The sequence below is a fragment of the Callionymus lyra genome, chromosome 6 (genome assembly GCF_982586985.1).
Source record: "Callionymus lyra chromosome 6, fCalLyr1.hap1.1, whole genome shotgun sequence".
NCBI lineage: Eukaryota > Metazoa > Chordata > Actinopteri > Syngnathiformes > Callionymidae > Callionymus > Callionymus lyra.
Window position 1 is genome coordinate 13927368 of NC_141823.1, and position 25326 is coordinate 13952693.

At 40.1% G+C, this 25326-nt stretch overlaps 2 protein-coding genes across 3 annotated transcripts in view; one reads left to right on the top strand and one right to left on the bottom strand.

The window, feature by feature from the left end:
• The window catches only part of alx4a (ALX homeobox 4a), a 314532-nt gene extending 308610 nt beyond the window's left edge, over positions 1-5922 (top strand). Inside the window, exons 4-5 of the mRNA XM_087793756.1 lie at positions 3828-3974; positions 5596-5922. Coding sequence (XP_087649882.1) covers positions 3828-3974; positions 5596-5916 — 468 coding nt within the window. The 3' untranslated portion in view covers positions 5917-5922. The remainder of the gene's footprint in view (positions 1-3827; positions 3975-5595) is intronic.
• A 3778-nt stretch (positions 5923-9700) lies between these two features.
• Positions 9701-25063, bottom strand: ext2 (exostosin glycosyltransferase 2). 2 transcript variants are annotated; one of them, XR_015711453.1, is made up of 16 exons: positions 24947-25063; positions 24240-24581; positions 23903-24126; positions 23580-23669; positions 22714-22830; positions 22409-22604; positions 22197-22336; positions 21996-22089; positions 19032-19163; positions 15281-15470; positions 13779-13945; positions 12383-12526; positions 11940-12068; positions 11336-11418; positions 10188-10463; positions 9701-9973 (listed from the first exon to the last, which is right to left on the bottom strand). XR_015711453.1 is itself a non-coding variant. In XM_087793761.1 (15 exons), the coding sequence occupies exons 2-15, from the start codon at positions 24552-24554 to the stop codon at positions 10325-10327; spliced, it is 2160 nt and encodes a 719-aa protein (XP_087649887.1). In that variant the 5' UTR covers positions 24555-24581; positions 24947-25063; the 3' UTR covers positions 9701-10324. The 2 variants fall into 2 exon arrangements, 1 of the variants encoding a protein (XP_087649887.1); XM_087793761.1 differs by having other exon boundaries at positions 9701-10463.
• Between the last annotated feature and the right edge of the window lie 263 nt (positions 25064-25326).

Below are 25326 nucleotides of genomic sequence, written 5' to 3' on the forward strand. Positions count from 1 at the left end.
TTAAATACCAAAAGAAAAGAACTATGGGAATCATACACATGTGGTTTCTGTATGTATCTCGGACCTGGTTGAAAACCTCACGCCTTCTCTGGAGCACTCTAGGAAAAAGATGAAAGGGAAGCCTGTCAGTCAGAAAACTGGGCTCGACTTACACAGAAACACCGGCGCATCATCGTCGTACAATCGTACGCATCTCATGGAACATGTGTTCATTTGCTCTTGTTTTCCACTGACATATACGTCAAAGTTTTATTGGTGCTGAGTTGAGGAGGCTCTTCAAAGATTGTTTGTTTACTTTGTCTTTCAAAGAGATGAAGTCAGTCTCATCCACCACAGATACACCGGAGGGGTCAGAGGTCAAGTGTCAGGGGTCTTAAAAACATGGAGTCTGGATACCTCTGTGAGTCCAGACATTGTCTGGCATTAAAGATCCAAATCTAAAGAGCAAAGAAAATGGAAGGAACAACATGTGGATAAACATGTGATATTTTATTAGTTTTATTTGTATTCTGCACAACAAACGTGTTTTCTGTTGGTGGTCGCAGATGTCAATCACTTTTGATTGACAGTTGAAGAACTTTAGATGATTTTGTAACTTATCTGGCAGTAAACTTTACTTTAGTTCAAACCTCGTCAAAGTGCGGGACCACATGTGGCCCTTTGACGTATTCATGTGGCCCTCATGAGTTCAGAACAAAACCTTAAAATAGTTATAACTTTTGTACCCATATTGAATCTTAAAAAATAAGAACAATTAAAAATAAATTGTAAACGTTCTATTTTCATGTTTTTGGACCTAATCGTCTCTCATTGCTTTCTTTTCTTTTTATATATTTTTTTTAATTTATTGTCCGTCAAAGTGCTTAAACTATATTTACTTTCACTTTAACAGTCTTATCCTGTAAATATTTGTAATGTATTTTTTGTTCTTTTTCTTTGTAGATTTACTTTAAGCAGTTTTTTACGTCTGAGATCAAAATATTGGTCAGTATATTTTGAAATAAAACAATAATTTAGAAAAGATAATTAACTTTTTCTTTTCATTATGTGTCTGACACAGAAAAGAAGTAGTTTTTAGTTCAATTGAAACAATTAATTTTAAATTGTATATTGCCCTCAATTGAAAAAATATTACATCTGTGTATAATAAACATTATATATAGTATATGATCTCCCCTCAAAAACTCACTGTATTTAAAAAATATATAAAAATACTTTAAAAATGACATTTCTCTCATATGTGAAACTTCGAGTTCAAGACGGTAAATTAATTTAATGAAAAATGAAGCATTTGGATTTATAAGCTGTAAGTTAAAAACTTCATGGTTGATCTAAAATTGAGATATTAGTCAATAAATTTGTAATTCAATCATTATTACAACAATACTTTGCAGAAAATAATAATAATAGACGAAAATATAGAATGTAAAGTAACCGTTACGTCGAGATCTTTACTTTAAATTCTGTATATTTGACTTGAGATGAACAGGTGAGCAAACTCACAAAATAAATTTGATTTAATTTCTCTAATTGAAGATTCCATCGGCTCTAAGACCTGAAGTCACATCTCACTCCTGGTCATGTGTTCCTCACACACACCGTCGGACCATTAAAGAGTGTTTGGGATTCGATTCCCCATCACGGTTATCGTCACCTGGTCTCTGTAGCGATTACTGCGGTCGTACAATGTATTCTTTGGCGCGCGGCTCTGAGGAGGGAATATGGGAAATTGAAAAGTCAGTTGGGATTAGAAGGTTTGTTTGCGCTTTCCTTTTTAATTTCCTGAAGCCGCGAGTCCCGGGCCCTCAGATGTCGTCTCTTCAAGAAGCGTCGAGAGCCAAAAATATAATCACACTTTCTTGATCATTTTTTTTCGTTCTCCCGTCAGAATCTCACCCGAGATCGACGCCGGGGCCGAAACATGCGAGCGTGTTTTGAGGAGCCAGGGTTGTCAGCCGCCACTTCCCTCCCGAGTCTGTTGGCCATTACGGAGAAACACAGTTTCGTGTTGCACTCTCTGCGTTGTGACAGTAATTGGTAAAGACCTTGACAGCTTAAGTAGCTGGTGGACTTTCAATGAGGCTTTATTTATGTTTCAGCCGAAGAGAGCGAGAGCAGAGAAATGCCAAACCGGCCCCAGCAGGAGAGCTGTAGCCGGCTCACGGCGCTTTGAAGTGCGAGAGCCGCCCGCGGGATTGATAACCCGCCTCCGCTGTCACTCATGTCAGCTTCAGAAACCAAAGTGAAAACCAAATCCGAGGCTGAGCCTGGCTTCGGTTTTCCAACACCCCCCAAAGCACCAATAATGTGACGGAAACACTTGTGACTGGAGTCGGTTGCTTGTTAAAGACCATTTTTTAACGTCCCCCCCCCCCCCCCCGAAAAAAAAAAAACCTCTCCAAAAATAATTGAGGTCAGCAAAGGAAATCTTGAAAAAAAAAACCGATGGTCAATTATTTATTAAAAAAAAAAAAAAGGTTGTTGACGAAATCGTCCGCCACAAGAAAGTCAATAATGGTGGAACGTTGTAAATCAAAAGCGGTTTTTGTTGCTGAAATATTAAAAATAAATGTTTTCCAGCCGACATTCCTGTCACTCATGTGACTATGAGTGACATCATGGTCGCTGGTGTTTGTCAGGAAAGACGATAACAAGGAGGAATATTTAGTTTAGTAAATAACTAAAGTTTAGAAAAAAGCCGAACCTAAAAAGAGGGTCGGTTTATTCATAGTAATACGGTAATAATACGGGTCTATTGCTACATATTTAGCATTAATTCATCTTTTTCTTTTTTATATACAAAAAGAAAATTTGAAATCTTCTGAATTAACACACACACACACACACACACACACACACACACACACACACACACACACACACACACACACACACACACACACACACACACACACACACACACACACACACACACACACACACACACACATTATATATACATACTGTATATACACTCAAACACACATTATCCCAAAAATACTTTACAGAAAAAAACAAACTTTTTCTCGTCATCATGTGTCTGATACTATATACCTTTTTATAAAGAGAACAAAGTGGAACAAATATATATATGTATATTTATATATATATATATATATGGGCATAATATTTCTTTACCAAGACGAAAATATAGAATTCAAAGTAACAATCTTGATGTATCAGAGTTACTTGGAATTCTATGTTTTTGTCTTGGTAAAGAAATATGCCCATATATACAGTATATATATATATATATATATATATATATACATATATATATATATATATACATATATATATATATATATATCAGTTACTTTTTATAACCTTAGTGGTTTTCTAAGGTCGAAATTTGTTCTCATTATAAAATTGTATCTTCAGTCAGACACATAATGAAGAGAAAAAGTTCATTATTTTCTGTAAAGTATTGTCTTTATAATAGTTTTAGATACAAATGTACTAATATCTCAAGTTCAGATCTTAACCATGAAGTTCTTAACTTCACCAACATCACAGCTTACGAGTCGAAATACTCGTCACTTCATTCGTCCTTGAATGTCTTGAACTTAAAGACGAACCACAGAGTGTTTATTCTTTCTGTCGACGAATGTTTTACATGTGAACGTCGGCGTCGATTAGAGCTAAGCTAAGACTCTCGCCTGCACTCGTCAGAGCAAACGAGCGCCGACGCAGCGCAGACGAGTGTTTACGGCACATGACGCTCCGTGTTTACAGTTTGTTTCCTTCGCTTCGTTTTCGCAGCAACACCCTCAACATTCCTTCGCTCAAAAACACTCGGCGTTAATTCGTCTTCTCGTGATCCGCAGGTTTGGTTCCAGAACCGACGAGCCAAATGGAGGAAGCGGGAGCGTTTCGGTCAAATGCAGCAGGTCCGGACCCACTTCACCACGGCCTACGAGCTGCCGCTGCTCACGCGCCCCGAGAGCTACGCTCAGGTTGGAATCTTTCTTCATGTTAGTCACGAATGAAGCTTTAGAACCAAGAACTGTTGTCCATGTGTAGCTGTAGTGAAGCCATTCAATCCTTCAACACAAGTCTCTGTTTAATTTCCAACTTTAGATAAATATTTTAATTATGTGATCCATGATTCATCCAACAATTAGGGACTCCAGGCCCCGGGGCCAAATCTGTCACACCAGGTATCTAAACGTATAGTTTATATATATATATATATATATATTTTACGTTCACCATGCAGTGTTTCTAAGTTAAAGACTTTATCAATATTTTTAAAAACCTATTGGATTAGATTTAAGAACAACTGGACAATAAACCAATATTGAAGAAAAAACAAACAAAAAAAACCCCAACGAAACCATGACATAGTATTAGGGACAATTTTAGCCAAACATTATTTTGTAGTTACAGTTAAAACTTTCATTTTGAAAAACAAATCCTTCCAAAATTAAAGACATGAAAATAATCTCGAAATTTTACACAAAATAAGACAAAATCTTAGTTGTCGTGTTCAATTTTTAAGATTTTTGAAAATTCGATCCAAGACATTTTAATAAAATCAAGGCCTTATTTTTAGATGAATTATTTTAATGCTTTTTAAGACTTTAAGGATCCACAGACACCCTGGTGTATTAAAAATTGTATTTATAAACAGGGGATGAGGCCTCTGTGTAGTGAAGACACTGTATCATGATCCGCAGTTGAAGAGACCAGGTATAGTTGCTGAATTAGTAGATTAGAGCCAAAGATTATAAAGCAGAGAGCGCCATCTAGTGGTCTTTCAAAATGAAGACACTGTATCATGATGCAGTGTCTACGCTACACATAGTGTTTCATGAAGCCTCATCATCCAATCACTGATAAAGAGTAATTTTCAAACTGACTACCACCTAAGTATGTGGATATCAAAGTCCTGTGAGATGTTCATCAGCGCCCATGGAAATGCTTTCTAACCAGCGAAGATCTCAAATGTCCACAAATAATCTGGACAATTCGGAAATGTGAAGAACTGCTGCAGATGGAACGATGGGAGAACAGATGTGCTTATGTCGAGGTTTAAGGGAGACACCAGAGACGATTCATGCCAAGATTAGCGATCAGTGACTCCTGGATTAGATTATTCATTTCTCACCAACTCTTTCTAGTATACGAAATCAGGAAGTTAAAGCACTAATGACTAACATCATTGTAGGTCCAGTTCCTAGAAGATTCAGTCATACTTATATTCAAAACTAAGATCAGAAGTATTGATCTAGCACCACAAAAAATGAAAAACTTAAATAAATGTTGAAAAAAATTAAAAATGGAAGGACATTGTCGGCATTAATGACAAAATACTTCTGTGACTCACGAGTCCACAGTGATACGTTGACGAGGCCTGATGAAACTGTTGTGTAGTGTATCATGAAACAGTGTCTTCATTTGAAAAGGCCACTATAGTTTTAAACAGTTTTTTCATTGAACTAGTCGTTCAGAGCCAAAGATTCTAAGTCAGAGACTGCCATCTAGTGGTCTTTAAAAATAAGGACACTGTATCACAGCTGTTTCACGAGGCACCATCGACCCATCACTACTAACCAAGTGAAGTTTACTAATATTTTCCTTCGTCTCGTTTAGATCCAGAACCCGTCCTGGATCGGCGGCACCAGCGCGGCGTCACCGGTGCCGGGCTGCGTGGTGTCATGTGACACGGTGACCCCCTGCATGACGCCCCACCCCCACTCCGCCAGCGGGGTGAGCGACTTCCTCGGCGTGTCCGGCCCCGGGGGCCACGTGGGCCCCGCTCACATGGGCGGCCTGTTCGGAGGCTCCCCCGGCATGCCGACGGGCATCAACGCGTACGATCTCAACATGGACCCGGACCGCAAGACGTCCAGTATAGCGGCGCTGCGCATGAAGGCCAAAGAGCACAGCGCCGCCATCTCTTGGGCGACATGATCCGCTCGCACCTAGCCGACAGAGGGGCCGCGTTGGATCCCCCCCAAAAAGATGTCTAAGATGGACCCGGGCCTAGTGGCGGGCGACTTAACTCTGACAGGAAACACCCTCCGAATATTGCAACTGAAGGTTTTTTCAAGAGTGCGTCGAACTTTTAAATTTCAATTCATTGTTCAAATACAGGAAAGTGTTTTGTGTGTCGCTTGTTGTTTGGAGTTTTTACTGTTATTTAAAATTCAGTTTGTAAATTTAAAGACAAATATAATTGAGAAGAAAGTTCAATATTCCAATTTTTTTAAATGGTAAAGCCTGGAATCCACCTGTCGCTGCGACCAGGAAGCCATGTTTGGGCCTGAGAGGCCTGGGAACAGAACCGGCTCTGTGTCCAACAACACAAACTCAAACGTGGACACGACTTCACCCCCTTTTTTTCTTTTTTTTTTGGCATTTCCACCCTCGGGAGCATTAGCGAGAGAAGTGCCTGGTAGTCGTTCAAAGTTGCCAGAAATAACAGGAGAAGCAGCGGCGGCCACCTTTGAGCGGAGTGTGTGTCAACACCGAGAGGACGTCTAACAGGTTTTCGTCTTTGTGCCGAACCGACCAAACATGAGGCAGCGCTGGTTTCACTGTTTTCGCTCTTTCAACACAATCTCGTCTCGGCATCGTCGGGCGCACGAGGAGACGTGGATTGCAGATTTTTTTCAAATTGTTCTGACGGTTTTTAAAAGGATCGAGGCCGTTGTTGAGCGACAAGACGAGCGATGATTTCTGCTGCAGCATCAGACACCAGAACTACCGTTTAGAGCCGAGATTTAACTCTTCAGGAAACGTCCCCATCCAAAATATGACCCTAAAATAGGCTTTTTTTTAATCTTCCTCTCTGCTGACGAAAAAGAAAAAGTTTCTATATTTGCTGCTTTGACCTGTTAGAATGCCAGTTTCACTACCAAAGTCACTGTTGTTTTTAACTATAATAAAGTCAAGTTGGAAATAAATCCCAATGGAATTTTCCAAATGGATAAAAACACTCCTTATAATCTACATTTTTATTAAATCATGAAACATTATTCCAAATGTTCACTTTTGGTTCCAATTTTCAATCAGCTCAAGTTAAATCTTTTTTTTTTTTAAATATAAAAGTAGTTTGTTGACCTTGATTTTTACATAGAAATGAATAGATTCTTAGATCTTTCATGTAAAAAAGCGACAGTGACATTTAGTATTCAGACTGGCATTACAAGAGTGAAAATAAAAAACATTTTATGGTATTTAAAAAAAAAAATGAAATCAATGCAAAATATTTTAGCCAAAATGAAAAAGGTCGAGGGTTGAAAAGGCTTAGATTTGTGCGAGAGGGGCAGAAATATTTTACCCCGAACCCAACCGTTGGAAAAGCAAGATGGTTTCGTGAAGTTCTGTGGCTTCTTCAAATTAGTCGTGGAATGTCTTTAAAGGAGGATCATTTTAATTGAAAAGAACCACATAAGATTGTGACGCTGACGTTAGATCGTTGTCACCATCTGTGCGCTTCCAGCATTTTATTAAAAAATCCTCCTGTTCTGCAACGGTTTGACATTTAACCCCTTGTTGCCTGGAGTAGATCTGATGGAAGAAACTAAAACTACATCATATTGACAACATTAAAAAAAATTGACGATATTTGGATTCAAAAACGGAAATTATTTGAGAGTGACTGGGTTTGTACAATCAAGGAAGAAGAAGAAAGTTCCCCGTCGACCGATGAGAAGGATTTGAAATGTTTACATATAAAAAGTAGCTTCAGTTTCTCCATGTTTACTCGGCACCAGAGCCGCTCGGCAACAATGACAGAAATAGAACAGCAGAGATTCTTTTTCCCCCCGAAACATGTACAAGTGTTTGTTCTCCGGCTCGGAACTGAAGGCAGAACAAAGAGCTCCACGCTTCCTGAGAGCAGAACCCGATACGGTGCCGTGCACCTTCAGGCAGAGCAACCATCGCTAATTCCCTAAACGGAACCACATTGGCGGCCAGGTACGAGCTTCAGAAGGGCAACCTGCGAGACCGGCGCTCGTTCGAATTACATCCAGTTCGGATTCTCCGTCCAAATCCGAAGCATATGGACGGTCCCCGACTGTACGAGTGCAAGACCTAAAAAAAAAAAGCTGAGAATCTGCCTTTAAAAAAAAAAGAAAGAAGGATCTGGGGGCCCCTTCGCTCGGGCCGAGGGGTTGGATGGAGGGCGAGCCGCGAGGGCGTCTGCTGTGTTCCGGTGTTCTGGGAAAAGGACAGTGCACACAGCTGTGCTCAGGGGCTAAATGCAAAACAAACATGCCTCACACATGCTTCCCCCTCAGCTGTCAGGGCTCTGCTTTCAAAGACCCCCCCCCCTACCCCCCCAAACACACACACACACAATGCACTGTGGCTTCTCCTCCGCTCACTGTCCACTCGTCCAGAGCTCTGGCTCAGCGGCAGCCAAACCAGGAAGGCTTTTTAATTAATGTTGAGCCCTGCGGAGGCTGCGGGATTGTGTGTCAGGACGGACGGGACCGAGTGTGTCGGGGACAACTCTCTGAACCAGTAGCTCGGGATGTTTCGACACTTCTTATTTGGCTCTTCTCTATTTAGGTCCCGTCGTCGACGACCAAACGCAAAACAATGAAACCATCTCGTTCTAATACTACTGAGGTCGGGGGGGCGAGCAGCATGCAAGGTGTGCCTTTGTATTCATGGTGTTTGTGCTGCATGAAGGATTTGAAATGTTTTCATTTAGACTTTGTTTGACTTTTTTTTTTTTGTATGTAGGTGTGTTACATTTAATTATGTGTTTTTGTGGCTCCTTTGATGTTTTGTTTTTGGATGGAGTGATTAAAACACGATAAGTTATTGCACTTCTTCCCGACTTTCTTTTTTGGAGAACCCGAACCTGTGCTGTGTCTCAAATCGCATACTAGCTATCAAAGTTAGTATTTTTAGTGCGTCTCAATTCTTAGTATGCGAAATTTAGTGCGCCATACACACTAAATTGGCGTACTAACACGCCCACAAAACTGAGTATGGTTCGATGGACACTAACCACCCTAAACAGCCGCCATCTTAGTGACGTTTTAAACGGAAGTTACGTCATATATGAATGCATATATATTCATATACTTACAGGTGCATTTTCAGCAGGAGGATAAACACGTCTTCGGTGCTGATACCAGCTTAAATATCTCGCGAATATTTCGATTCTCATATTTTTTCTTTATTTATTTTTCCAAACTTGCAAAATGTGCTGCCAGCAGGTGTCGATAGCGTTCAAACAGCTGCTTAGAACATCGTTAAATAGAAGTAGAAGCTGTCATGTGATTTCCGGTTAGTGTGTAGCAGCAGAGTTTGATTTGAGACATACTATCTGTGGAGAATTTGCGTACTAGTTAGTATGTACACTAAACTGATGCATACTAACTTCTAGTATACTAAGAGTAGTATGCGATTTGAGACAAAGCAATCGTCTGGTTTTTAAAAAACATTTTTTCCTCCTGGAACGTTCGTGTCTCCCCCACATGCGGCGAGGGCTCCTCAGAAATCCCCTCGCAGTCCCGCGCTTTGAAGGGACGCGAGCGCTGAAACGAGATCGCACAACCCGCGAGAGTATCAGCCTAATTGAAGTTGACAAAAATACGAACTGCGCCCTCTTGAACCGCTGACATTGAACAGGGCGGATTAGACGAGCGATATTAACAACAGGTGACGCGGCCAGGAGAGCGAGGAGCAGGAACACACGTTTAAGAAATGAACCCATACATTAGCCAAAACATGTGCTTTATATTTTTTATTATAATGACAATCAAAGACGCTCAAAAATAAAAAAAACAAAAGGATAAAAACATGATAAAAAGAGTGAGACGGGTCAGAGTCGTTTGACGGATGGACGCGACACATGAAAGAAGCCTTTTTTTAAAACGGTTTGATCAACCGTTTTCGTCAAATTAAATATGAAAGCATTAAAAAAAGAAGTGAAGAGCCGTCATTTCGTTTTTGGCTCTTTTGTCGGGAAGCAATTTACATGACGACGGCACATTCCATGAGTCTGCGGAGAAATCAACAGTATTTTTCTTTTCTTTCATTCACAGACTAGATATATATTTAAAAATATTCTTAATGTAACGGGATAAATATTAACTATATATACAACTCTGTTGAACACACACACGCGCACACACACACACACACATACACACGGTTGTTTCTCCAGCAGAAGTTCAGTGTCAGATCAGAGAAGTCGTTCGTCTTCAGGAACCTACCAGGAATGAAAGGATTCTGCTCCGGGAGTCGAGCCTCAGAAGGAACAGGAACCCGACGGATGAAGAACATGCACCTCTTCAGTAAAAACCCAAGAACTGCAGTGATGAACGACGTGTTGAGTCCGAGAAGAAGAAGCTCAGAGGCTGCCGATGTTTGGAAAACTCTTGAGCTTCTCGGGAAAGTCGTCCTTGTAGAGGACCGGGTCTGCTCGGTGCTCCACCACCTTCAGGGGCATCGTTCCGAAAACGGACGCGAACTTGTTGATGCACTCGGATCTGAAGGACGAAATTAGATTTTACGTTGGAGGCCGACGTAAACCGTGATCGAGTGTTTTTCCTTGTAGTCGCAGGTCATTTTGAAACTATTCCAAATAGATTTTGGTTTTATATATTTGGGATTATCCCGACGAAAAGACCATTTTACATGTATTGAGGTCCCTCGCCAGGTCGGGTTCCCCTTCCAAGGACTTTCTTTTGCATACGGTGCTACTAAAGATCGGCAAAGCTCCTCGTTATCGTACACACCGCTAAAAACAAGTGATTTTTTTCCACACAACCTCAGAACTTCATTAGAGGAATCTTAGTTATGGTTTCAACAAAACGGTGAACTCCCATGATGCCTTTCTACACACTGCTCTACTTAATAGATTGAGCGGATTGGTCGCTACGATAGTGTTTAAATACCACGTCTATGTTGGTATGTCAAAAGTGATTGACAGCTGTGATTGGTTGACTGGGCGGCAAAGCATTTACGGGAGCTTAGGTGACCAACTGAAAGGGTTATTCGGAGGGATCGGCACCTTGTGTGCACCGGTTCCAGGTTCAAAAAAATATTTCTTTATAAAAGTTTTTAACATTTTTAAAAGTAAAAGTCACCACTTGGCAAATTTGTATTGAATGCTGGGGATTTTCAGAACGTAACCCTTCGCAATAAACAAGGGACCAATGTATGTTAAATAAGTACAAGTATAAGTTTTTACTGTTTTGAGTGGAAACTCTCCACCATGAGATCGACGGGAGGTCGACTATTAATTGAAAATATTTCCGAAAAATTATCTTTACCAGTCCACCTTGACTAGTGCTACATCTATTCATTTTTTGGTTGAATTAAACGCTAATAAATGAGGGTTTTGTTGCGGCACACGTACCTCTCCACCATGTGCGTCTGGTCCAGGGACAGCCCATCGATGGCGGTGCACTCCGGACACTTGAACTTTTTCCTGGGGGTCACCTGGACGACACAAGAGTAAAGTCAGTTAAGTACCGACACCAACGGAGTTCTGCTCCGTTGTTGGTCTCACTGTATGTGAGGGGTACACACATGATGCAAATAAAAACATCTTTGCCGTGTGTACTGGCGAGTTTACAGCCAGATCTACTGCAAGTGCTCAAGTCGGGGGACTTGGGGGTGATTCTTGAAAGGACTTGTGTGAGATGTGCTCGGGGGTCAGAGCACTTGCACAGGAACAGGGAAGTGTTCGACTTGTGATTCGGTGGCAGAGTGTGAGTGAGTTTTTGTGAGCTTAAGAAAACAGTAAGAGTTGGGGGGTGCTGGGGGGTGGGGGGGTGTCTGAGTGGGAGTCAGATAAGGGAGGTTAAGGTTGTGCCTCGATGCGGGCCCCTGCACCTGGGCGAAGTCAGCGTGATGTGGAGGAGGAGTGAGGGGTGAGAACTGATCAGACCCAGAAATCCTGGTGGGTTCAGTCAGTCTTCACCCCCCGTCCCCCCCCCCCTCAGCAGACATGAACGTACCTTTATCGGAGCCTTGCCGGTGATGTTCGCCACCAGGAAGTTCATGGCGATGTCCTCGCAGTTCATGTGCGCGTCCACCCAGTTCTTGATGTCTCCGGGCATCTTGTACGTGTACAAGTAGTTGAAGTACTGAAGGCGAGCGTGTCGAGGAGATAAAGAACAGACGCGTTATATTCAACGATAACCCCCCCCCCCCGTCCACGTAGGAGGATCCCGGCCCCGGGACGTCCTTTGAACTTAAGTAGGTGAGGGAGACTTTAACCGAGAGGTGATAACCTTGCCCTTCTGCTGACACTCGGGCTCCTCCATCATCATCTTCTCCATCACCGTTTGAAATGCATCTCACTTAAATTCCTGTTTTCTCGCTCACCGTAGCGTCTCACGAGGATTCAGGACTCGATACAGGAGGTCAAGAGAAAGAACCTCAAACGTTTCCGACTCACCTTGTGGTAAAAGGCGGCGCCCGTGAGAACCATGGACACCTCGTTGGTCCACTCCGACTCGTACTTCCATTTTCCCATCTCGTGATCCCAGAGGTGCAGCCGACCCGGGTACCCCACCAGCCTGTCGGGGAACTCCCTCCACACCTTCGTCGGAGGACAAGACGGAAGAGTGGGGATGTTTGAATTAGAATCTGAACTAAATACTACAAAAACAATTCAAAACGGCAACAACAGAGTATTTGCCATGAATATCTTTCACGTGGGTATCATCCTCATGTAATAATAATAATGTAATATTAAATTTGTTGTTTAGAGAAACAAAATTACTGTAACATAAGACACACTGCCAATGAAAGTCCTCTTGTTTGCATGGATATACATGTCAAAGTACAGATTGGAATCCAATAGGATCTGGAATCCTAGTAGTACAGATTGGAATCCAATCCTACTACTAAACTGGGATATGAATATTGGAATTCCAGTTTGTACTACTAGGATTCCAGATCCTACTGGACTCCAATATGTACTGTGACATATGTCTATTTATATCTATATACGTGAAAGATATTCTGGAATAAAATGCTTTTAAATCATATCCAGGCATATTTTATGATTTATATATGGATTATTTTTCATATAATGTATAGACAGTGAATTAATGGAACAAATTACAGCGTATTTTAAAATGTCACAGCATAACTAAACATTGAAATATCCTTCCTTACAAAATTTATTCTGTTTTATGTTTTAGTTTTTACCCTTAATAAAAAAAGAAGAGGTTTTAACATTATATTAAGACCCTTTTTCATTTATCTTTTTTTGGAACGATGGCTTCTTACCCCATTAGAAGTTTATAATGTGGCTCAACCCTGATGTAGCTTTTAATAGAAAGATATTAACTTGTATGTGTACAACAAATGTAATCTATTTTGAATCTATTTTGAAAAACAATTCACCAGCTCTTATTTGAAAAGCTGTTTCCAACTGAAGTTCAACACCAGCAGCCAACAGTGATTCTGTTGGTTGGTTTAGAGTTCCTCTCATTTTGTTGGACAACACCTCCAAAGTATGCTGTGTGTAATTCTACATAATTATCCCGAAAATGGGCACAATTTCATTAAATGCCGCCTAAATACATGCGGGCGATTACGCAGAGCAGGTATGGAGGCATGGAAAGCATCAACTCTGTAGCTGTCATCATTCTTCACACATCAAACACCAGCAACAGGCGGTCAAATCCTCACAAGTGGAGAATGAGACTGTAATCTCCCTGAACGACTTTAAACGCCGGGATCAAGTCGAAATGGTTCCCTGCTTTACCGCCGTCATGGGGGAGATGGCAAACTATGATCAAGGTTGGTGTTTTTCTTTGAATTTCCTCGGGATGTTTTCCCACCTCGTAGCCAAACTGGAGTTCGTCCGACGTCAGCATGATGATGTCATCGTCGATCGCCAGCACCGCCTCGGTCTCGATCTCGTCGTACGGGAAAAATCGGTTGCTCAGTTTGTTCTCTTTGGTTCGTACCACTTTGAGAGGGACGGTGATTTTGGGCCAAAGAGACTCTGTGGAGAGAACATGGAGAATGTTGTTTAAGATGCTGGCATTGACCTTGTAAAGATTTGTTCCTACATAACTTTTAAAACAGTTGAATTGACAGCATTTTATTTACCAGGATGAGCTTCAGTCAATGAAACAAAAATAATAATTTGCAGTATGGACCGTTTAGGAGGGCAGACACTGACACATCTGACTATCCAAGTTGAAACTGCTGTTCACTATTAGCAGACATTTGAAGTCCTGGCAGGGTTTAGCGTGACTTTCTGCACAAACCTCAAGCGCATGCAAAAGCGACCGCACTGCAATTCTTCACGAGGCGACCAACAAACGCGCACATTTTCAAAGATCTTGGACAGTGTCCATGTCACGGACAACGGCGCAGAATGTGTGTCCCTTCATTAATGGAGCGAATGTGCGCTGGCAGTCGTGAGGAAGACTTTTAGGTTCGTCCTAACCACGCCTGACAACGTCACGTCAAACCCTGTTGTTTTGACAACTGCTACGCCCCTGTCGCCCCAACTCTTAACCATAGCTGTCATTTGTCTGGAAGACAGTGGTCCTTCACCATATCGAGGTTCACAATACACGGCATTAAGCTGCAGTCAGTAACAACATAACTCCGGTTACAAACAGATGATTTATTTGATCAACAGGTTAACTCAGTGGGAGTACTTTACCCATCTTATGGTGACAACAAAACAGCCATGATGCCTTTCTACGCTGCTTTATTAAGCGACAGATGATTGGTCGCTGCAATACTATATTTAAGTTAAATGTCTCTGTTGCCATGTCAAAAGGGCTCGACATCTGTATGTGGTTGGCTGGGCAGCAAAGCATTATGGGAACCGTTTAAGTCACTGTTACTGAGAGGGTTGTTGCAAGGAATGACACCTCAACTGCAAAGTTGAGTTTTCAAAGAGGAGAAGAATTTCCTTAAAACCTTAATTGTGAAACAACATTTTCATTAATGGCCAAAGTAAGAAGAGTTTAAATAGAAACAAGGAGACACAAACGAGCAGCCAGTGAAGGCATCATATGAAGTATGGTGTCTTTCCTGGTGTCGGTCTGAGCCCTGTGAGTGTGACCCGTTGATGGCCTCTTGTTAATGCTAATGGGTCACAAAGCTCCAGCCAGGCGCTGCTGATTCCACTAATGAAAAGGCAACTCGCCGCTTCCAGAAGGGACTTCAAAGTCTGCTCGCTGGTTCATTACATTACGACCAACTCGACTCCTGCTTCGGACTGGATGAACCAAGCTTATCGTCCGACACTTAATAAGAAACTTCAGCACATAATTTGGAGTAGAAACTGGCAATAGCAAAGAAAGATAATGATGTTTACCTTCAGGAGGACTTTTGTTTTGGTTATTCCAAACAACCAACAGCTTCGCCAAACTGGGCACTTTGCTTATTTCAGTGATGACTCGGAAAAGACTCTCAACACGGTCGTATGTCAGCACCACTGCTGTGAACCCTGGTGCTCGAGGTGGTATCAGCGGCAGGAACAGTGGACTGTTCACACTGGACCACTTCTGCAGGAGACAAAACAGAAAAGAGAGATTAGGAAAAGTATATTTTTTGGTACTAATTAGGGGTGTGTGTGTGTGTGTGTGTATCATGATACAGTGGAAACGATATAGTGACAATATATTGCGATATAAAGTAATACTGTAGTTACAAGGGTATTTTTAGTATTGTCGAGTACTAGGCTCAGTTGTTGCAGAATTTACAGACCACATGACCCTTGACCTAAATGTTACTGCTTTAATGGGTTTTTAAATAAAAACATGTCCAAACATCAGCTTTTAAAGCTGCCGAAGTCGACTGTATCCTCTCATCCTCAGACATCCTTAGGATCTCACAGGATTCCAATGTTCCCATTGCTACGGAGGACATAATGTCTGCTGCCAACTAGTGGTGGGATGTTTAATTGCAACACGAAAATACAAAAAAAACAAAACGGGGTGAATAATAATAAGTTAATTATGAGATAAAGACAGAAAACACATCATTTGTTTATCATCTTTGGAGAAGATAAACCATAAAATAACTTGATTGATGATAAAAGAAAGAAATGATTTGAGAAGCAAACATATACACATATTTTTTTAAAACAACTATTCTCTAAAATGTCTAAATGGTATCGTGAGTATAAATGTCGTGATTTAGTGTGTTCATATTTTCTTAAATTCTCATTAGAGATACATCTTTCTCATAAAAATCATAGAGCAAACATCAAGTATCTTGAGGCATTGAAAAAATAGAAATATTCTCTTGAAAATCTATTTTTTGCTCGAGGTAACAATCGCACCAAATACAGCAAACATAGAATCCAATTATTTTGTGGTGTTGTTGAAGGCAACACGAAGCTAATAAAAACAAACAGATAACTTGGTTTCTCCCACAAAAGTGTGTCAACACAACAAGTTGAACATCTGCACACATCATCTGTCTCTTTGGTAACGATAATAATAAAAAGAAGAAGAAGACATCTCTTTACAGCCGAGTGGAAACTTCCCCGCGGCCGTTTTCACATTGTCAAAGAGCGACGGAGGAAACAATTAAACTAACACATCCCCGCAGATTCATTACAGACAAATACGGAGGCACAGGCCACTTAACCTAAACCCATTTGTCAATTAGATGAAACGACAGCTGCAGCTTAATAAGTTGGTAACACATCTCAAAGAGTGGAACACACTTGATAGTTGCTCTTGAAAGGCGACCGAGTTCAACTGTTAAAGTTTAGTGACAGTGCAAGAAGATGAAAGCAAGAAAAACACCAGTACATTTGTGATGTTTTGAAGCTGAGCTGAAGCCAATTAAAACTAGAATATATTCAACCACTTTAACAAATAACACGACTTTAAACAAAATGCCTAAAATAGTAGGTGCTGGTTTGCCAGTTAACTGAATGACTTATCCTTGCAAACAAGATTTTATCAGAGGGTTTCAGTCGATCACTTTAAATACTTGAAATGCATTTAAAGTCTGTGTTACAACTTCATTCGATTGTTTTATAATTAAAGTAAAAATAATTTGACTGCTTCAAACTTTCATAGAAACTGTGTTAACAAATCTCAAACTTCTCCTGGAATCGGCAACCGGTTCTAAGCATATCCGGGCTCATGTACGCAAGCTAACGTTAAAGATTCCTCCACCTTACACATGTACACGACATAAAAGTGCCAAACAAAAAGCAGCTTGTCCGTTATCCTGAAAACCCCCACTGACGGCACCAGCAATACTTTAGAAAATCTGCTTTCAATTACCAGCCCGAAGACGACAGGAGGTGCTGGTGGTAGAGGAGGGAGGAGAGAGAGGCGCAGTGTGCACTGCCTGATTTATTTACTGTTCGACTTCTTTTCACCGTCCATTTACTAAAGCCAACGAGAAAACAATTGTATTTCCCTCTTCTTATGTTAGAATTGTCTCAAAGTCAACGGTCGGCCGGTGACACTGATGAACTGGGATTTTACATCGTAAATATTCAGTAAATGTGATATTATAACAAGTTAATCTCAAGCGCGTGTTTATTTTAATGACTACAATGGTCGAGAGAAGTGTTTGTGGTTCTAGGACCTGAGGAAGGATCCCTGCCTCTGACAGATTCTGTGGTTTTTGGGCTCCATCAGGCCATAACTCTCAACCTTCAATGGCAGAGACGAACATCAGGGCTTTTCAGACCAAAGTTTTGAGTAGAAAAGGCAGGGATGGTTCACTCTTCTAATACGTCAAACAAATCAAAGGATAAATCTTAATAATTATTAGAATGTTGTATGTTTTGCGAATGCGTGATCAGATATTAAAGGGTTCCTTCAGCTTAAGGCAAGTTACAATTTAAGACCAAATTGACAAGTAAAAAAAAACAAAAAACCAGCACGATAATTACATAGGTGGAAAGAATATTTCAACCAAATGTTTACTTCAAAGTGAAATAAACATGTCTTTTTAGTCGATTAAAAACATTTCCTTCACTCACATCAAGCAGATTTAAAAAAAAATGTCCAGCACAAAGTACACCGTGTCTCGTACATGTTCAACCATGAACAAAAATGTTGCTTGGACAGCCAATTTTTTTTATTGAATTCACGCTTCAAAAGTTTGCCCAAAGCGAAATTCTCTTTCCGAAGTTGCTACAAGAACCACATTTAAGTAGAACCGCAACGTTCATCTGCTATAAGTCTTGACTGTAACCACTTCACTTTTATGTTAGTTACGCTGTTTTATATCGGATCAATCTTTTTAAATTAAAGATGTAACATCCTAAGATTTGAAACTAACATAAACTATTACCTATCACGGGTCAAATTCTAAGACTTTGTAATTTGGATTTCAGACATGTTGAGGCCAATTGAGGAATTAGTTTGAAGGATTTAATCCCTTTTAAGATTTTTTAAGTATCCGCTGGATTCCTGTATTTTAAATCACACAAATCTTCATCAGCAAACTCCATGTCCAAATAAACAAACTACAGTGAGCTGCAGGTTTGTGTTTGTGTTGTTGTCAACTCTGAATGTTTCTCCTAAAATGTATCGATAATGTCATAAATTAGACTAATTCTACCAAATGTTTGTCATTAGGGAAAATCTCAACAATAAGGTGTTGATATTCAAACCGATTCAGAGATTTTAACCTGTCAAATTGAAACAGGCCTTAGAGTCGCTGACTTTAAATGAGGGAACATTTTCAACAAATGTCACCGTGCACACCCAGAGATAGTTTGACATGCAACACTAGCATTTGCATGTGGCAGCTTGACTGATGCGGCAATCGCACATTTTCTCACACACATCGTCTGGAGTCTGAGGACACACTGGATCAGAGAGAGCTGATTAACAACTCCCCAGAGATGGTCATAGTCAGGCAGTCTGCAGCCACAAAACCTACAACCACAGGGATGCCAAACACACACACACACACATCATTCTTCACATCCAGAGTTTTGCACAAACAGTGATTCAAGACAGAAAGAAAATGCTCCTCAAAGAACAAACAAGGAGAATCAGAGCCAAAGCTTTTTTTTTGTTTGGTGCGTCAGACATCAACATGACATTGATTGATTACCAAGTTAAAAACAAGTTAATACATACCACGACAGGTGGATTGTTCCACTCCTCATAAGTGCGGGCAGCATATGGATAAATTCGGTCATTAATGATCTGCAGTGTTGTCAAGCCGATCACCTTCATGGAGCTGAAATAGGCTTCCCAGAACCAGCGTGCCTGAGGATGCAGAGGAAACAAAGACCTTACAGTAAACATTAAACTTGAGGTAATACAAAACACAACAAAGGAAAATATTGTTATTAATATAAAAGCAAATAACAAACAAGGTTTGTTTTCAACATTTTTCACTGAAGGTACTTGATACATAGCAAACACCACCAAGTGGTAAAATGCCAGTCGTCTCAGAATTTAAGAATCACCAACAAAAAGTCGACACTCGTGATCAAACCTTGCTTTGACCATTAATTAAAAAATATTTCAGGCCCTTTTTACTTTTTACTTTTTTCTTCAAAAGGGAGCTACACTGGGTTTAAATGTGCTCCTGGGTAAGGAACGGTCATATCTCATGTGCAGGTCATATTTGAAGCCATAGTGTCAAATACAGAGAATTAAGTCATAGGTTAAAGTCTGTAAAGAAGTATTTGGTTCTTCTTCATTCTCAGGACCTTTAAAAAAAGTCAAGTTCTGAAGCACTCAAAGATTTCTGACTGTTTTACTTCAACGAATGTCTGATGTGAAAAGCAGACGTGGATGATAAATGAACTCTTAACCCTTTATGTCATAGTTTTTGAATCCCTTTAGACACCATTTTGCTACAATCACATGACCGGGCCTGAGCAACAATCTACATTTTAACAGCACATTTACCCCCCAAAAAATCTTGTATGTGGTTCTTAATAAGGACCCTTCAAAGTCAAAAGAGGAAAGATTCGGTGTAGTCTAAAGCTGTGCATTACACAACAGCATGTCAATATTCCCTGTAAAAGATGATTAAAATACAGTAAAAATCATCACATTGAACTGAAACTATGTTGATAATAAAGTGTTGATAAATTAATAAAGAAGGCAAAAAAAAGATAATTTGGTTTAATGCTTGTCCGTGTGAGGAACCTAATGAAGCTTCAAACCACTTGAAGTCATACCTGACATGAATCTAAACAAAAAATCTCATAAAACTAGACATAACGACGACGTATACTTCCATCTAACGGACAACAAAATCATATAAAACGTTCTACCTCTTAGCATCCAGGAGACAATAAAACTTTAGCCTATTTTCTTTTTCTTTTTACAAAGCATTATACGTTTATGCAGTATACAAGGTCAGCTTTTCTACTGAAGGAGGGGTTAGGATCAATTCAAAATGACTTTCGGCTCTTATAAGAGAATCCCAACGGCTCATAAATCAGTCAGCGATGAAAGTTTCCTTTTCAACTGGGGGGAGGGACAAAGTAAACTGTGCTGGCCTGAAGGTCAATCCCACCGCCCTCCGCCCTCATCCAGCGCCTGCAGAATATTTTATGAGACAACGGGAGAGCAAGAGAGATCCAGTTTTCTACCGGAGGTTCCACTCCTGTACTTGAGCAATTACTAAAGTGCGAGACGATTTCTATATGCTGGGTATTTTAAAACCAAGTAAAATAAAATGGCATGTGGAACCAATCATACATAATTGGTCATTCTAAATCACAACCATATCTGAGTGCAGCATTTATGAACAACCACCAAAAATAATCTAAATGGATTTATGCTTTGGGCCAAAACTGGTAGCTAAATCCAGGAAAATAGCTAAACAATTTGCCTTTCTTGTTCAATAAAAAAAGCAGCAAAAGGATTTTGAAAGATTATTTGTGTAACTAGACCCAATAACAAATGCTCAAGTTAAAATCAGAATCGCATAAAATTGTTTCCTTTCAATGTAGAAGTCTAAAGGCTTGAAAATAACATGACTTACTACCTTATCTTTTTGGCTTTGAATTCTGTGTTTCACACAGTTTTTTCAAACACAACTTTTTCCTCAACCCTGACAAGTCATTTCTCGATGATGAAAGTGAGTGTAAAGAAAATGAAAAGAGTAAAAATGAACTGGTACTGTTACAATCTTAGCATGTTCACTAAAAAGGTACAACATACTGAACCTTAAACCAGAATGTAGGGATTGAAGTTTTAGAAATGCATCTATAAATGTAAACAGAAAGAGAGTTCTGATTAAACCATCAACCATCTTTTTTTTTACTAATGACTTTGGCAACGTCGGTTCAAAGAATGTTAGTAGAGTGTTGCAAGAAGATGTAAATCTTCATTACATAAATCATATTGAACTGTGGGACGAAGAGAATTCAAACTGAGTTTGTATATAATGAAGCTGGGGTGTGAGGAAAGGTGGTTATTACAGTAGACTGAGCCCTCTGCTGGACCATAGCGGAACTGAATTGGACTCGTGACAAGTGCAGCCTTCGTTGTGGTAATAAAACAAGTGAAAGTGAATCACCTCCAGAAAATTCAATGTAAACAGAACTATTAGCAAGGAAAAACATCCTTTTAGTAGAACTCATTATAAAATCATACCCACATTTCTGTAATAAAAATGCAATTAGTGTCAGAAATGATTTACAGCCCAACGTTTCCTCTTCTGCTACACATTTATAAACATGATCTTATTACCTGTATGGATTGAGGAAAATCAACCAAAACAAATGTTTTGGGTTTCAGAACCTCCAGCAGCTTTGCATTTGTAATTTGACACCAAGCATATTGCAGTTTGTTAAGCTACTATAATTGGTAAATGGTTGAGAGTTGAAACAAGAGAATGAGGTCCAGCTGAACTGGTGAACTACTTTCACAGTTGTTTACTGTGGCTCGATACATCAATTAAAAAAAATCCAAAGCATCTGAAAACCATGAATAAATCAAAAAACAAGTTGTGTGTTCCACCTTTCTCCATGCAAGAATTTCAAATTTAAACTAAAAACACTGGCAGTTATAAGAGGAACAAATGGACGCTACTTATTACGTTAACATCTAAAAATAAAATAAAAACATGGGTACCTGTCTCTGCATCTCCTCCACTTGCCTATGCGGAATACTTTTTAGGATAGCATACATCTCAGATATTTTCTCTTCTGGAATAACCACTGAAGCTCTGTTAAAAAAACAAGAAATTAATTAATGGATGAATGAAAAAAGTGTGTGAATGTATACGACTTTTTGATAATTCTCTTTTTTTAAGGGGTATCCACAGTAACAAACCTTTTCCAGTCGAGCACTTCAGAGAAGGGAAGGATGTAGGAGTCAGCCAGGATAACGGGGACACAGCCAGCCTGCAGCACATCACTGAGGGTGGCCTGACCCAAACGTGCCCCTCTCAAGACCACACAAAATGATGACTCCTGCAAGACAAATATTAGAAGTGTGTAGGTGTGTTTGTGGAGGTTTTTAAAAAGAGTGGAGATGATTCCCACCTGCAGAATCTGGGGATAGTCGAACACTTGACCCTTGAAACAGCGTTTGCGTGCAGACGCGGCCCCCTGAGAGAGATTGCTACATTTGTCCAGGAGCAGCAGAGCTTCTCCATTTTCTTCCTTCAAGCGCTCCAGTTCGGCTCGGTATTCTCGGTGAATTGCAGTTTGAGAGGAAAGAATGAAGTAACGCCGGGGCCTGGTGGGACAAATATAATATCAAATATTAAACACCATTTTAAAAGAGAACGGGTGGTAAAACAGAGCCTAAACTACTTATTTATGAATAAAAATGTCAAAGGTCTCACCCAGGCTGTCGATCAGGCAGTTCCACATCAGAAGAAAGGGGGCTGTATACTGGAATGCTCACATCATAACCTTGTCTGTAGGTCCACGTTGAGAAGCCGCCACCAGCCAAAAGTGCTCTTCATAAAAACAAAACATTTCCATCATCACAGATGTCTCAAACAAACTGAACATAAACACATTCTTTTCCGCAATAAAGCATGAAACTAAACCAGAGAAAGACATGCATTTATTAAAAGTGGATGTTAATACATCTTTTAAGATGAGAAGTTGAATAATAACATATTATAGTGACCGAGATGACGGTTTTAGATTAACTCGTCTCTAAGGAAACAGAATATATAAAGTAGAAACATGAAAATTGTATTCCACAGGTGGTTCTGATCAGTGGGATAAGTCAAGGAAATTCCCTACAGCTACAGGTAGTGTTCACCGTCTAGTGGATGTGTATTTATGGAAAATACCATGAAAGTCCTCATCCCTGTAGGGTATAAAACACCAGGAAATTCTTGTCTGCTCAACAATCCTACCAGATGTCACAGCTACAAGTCGTTTTTGCGTCAATTAAAATTGACAATACAATAGTTTTCTTATAATACCATTAAATTAAAATACATTTCAGTAAAATTCATAGGGATTGGGCATCGATGACCAAATTGTATTTGCTCTGGAATATATTTGACACTAGTGATTTCTGAACCTAAAACATTTATGTACAAAAAGTTCAGGGAGAAAGGTGTAAAGTATAATCTTAATAAGATAGCAACAGACAGGCAGGACTAGCTAAAATGCCAGGCACATTGGTATACAAGATATACACAGATTTATGACATCACATTATTTCATAAGAGAAAGGACATCGTCATACCTGTCTCGAGGCACATCCAAAGCTGTATTATAGTCTGGGGGTCCCCCAGGTAACATGTTGAAAAGCAGGTGATTCATTCCTCTGTCCCACCTGTATGAAACATTATAAGTTTCCATTAAAACTTTTTTAATTATACATTTTATGATAGAAATTAAAAACATTAGACTTTTAGCAAAAAATATGTTAATCCATCCAAATTTGCTTTGAACGAGTGTATAATCCCGTCACTCGGGACCTTTTGCATCATTTTGAACAGGAAAGTAATGCATCCCAAACATTAATTTGTATAAAAAGCATCAATATTGGGAGTGTAAGACACCCACCTGGATAACATTGAGAGAGCCTGTGCAGTCTCTCTGATGCGCAAGGAGTTTTGGTTCAGCACATCAATGGATGGAATGAAAAGACAAGCCCTGGTGACATCATCGGTGTAAAAGTCACTGTCAGAGATGGCACTGAGGAGATCATTGTACTCTCTGGACAGTCCAGTGCTGCTGATCGGAACCCCAACTTCATCCACAAACCTCTGCAGGGGGTAAATGTAAACCTACACAAACAAAGAGATATATTGAAAGTGTTTTAGAAAGATTTGAGAGCATTAATAATTTACTATGCATAAATAGATTGTGTTGATGTGTTGACAAGTGGAACAGAGATGACCTTGATTCTATTTTTGGGGTTGTATCCACATCTGTACACATCAAAACAAGTGTGCATGCGGCAGCTCAGGTCTCCCCTCTCGGGAATGGGACTAGAGACCGGGAGGCGAAACAAGGGGGCGTCGTGGACGCTGCGTTTATCCAGGGTCCAGTCGGCCGTCGATTCAATGGAGTGAGGCCAGAACTGGAACATCCCAGTGGCGATGAGCCCGAGGAGCACCACGGAGAAGAGGGTGATGTAGTAGATCCGGTGCTTGGTCTTCATCCGCGGGATGAGGGCAGGACCCCGCGAACTGTATTTCCCAGAAGCATACATGCCGCAGTCCCTTCTGTCCACCAGCCACTGCCAACACAGATGTTGTGACAAACGTTTTATCAAACGAGCAGCTGTAGATCTTTGGAAACATAAAGGCCAATGTTTGGGGCATAAAAACAAACAAACTGATCGTAAACAAGAACGAAACTGACAAGCTATAACAGTCGTGTATTCACCATTAAACGAGAAGTTCGGTAACATAACCAGTCAATAACATCATGTACAAATACTTCGAGTTAATAGAGAGAATAGTTAGTGTTTGACAATAGTTTATTTTGGATAAACGGCAAAGCTAACTCTTTAGGTAGCATAGCTAGTTGTCAGGGGTTTGTCTGTGTTAAAAAACATTAATATTGTATGCGACTGAATGTTTTCAAACGTCATTTACGTACCTCTGTTGTGAACCGGTCAGGTATTGTTTCTTTATGTTGTTAAATCATGACATCGGTTTGAAATCGCAGTAGCTGCTAAGCTAGCATGAAGCTACTGTACCGTTAGCCTGAAGGAAGCCTGAGTGAAGACTCTTCTTCGGCGTCGTATTTCGGGCTTGTTTTTACTGCCCTCTAGTGGACATTACACTGTTTAGCATCAGACAAACGTCATTTCCCAGTATAGTAAAAGCAAAACATGATTTTTGTAAAGTTGTGGTCAACAGTATAAAATTGAATTAATTAGATAAAATACAATAAAAATAAGGAGATTAATAAAGTACAATAACATGGGTGACTCGTACATTTAAGTGTGCTAAAATCAAAAGTGACAGTGCAAGTTT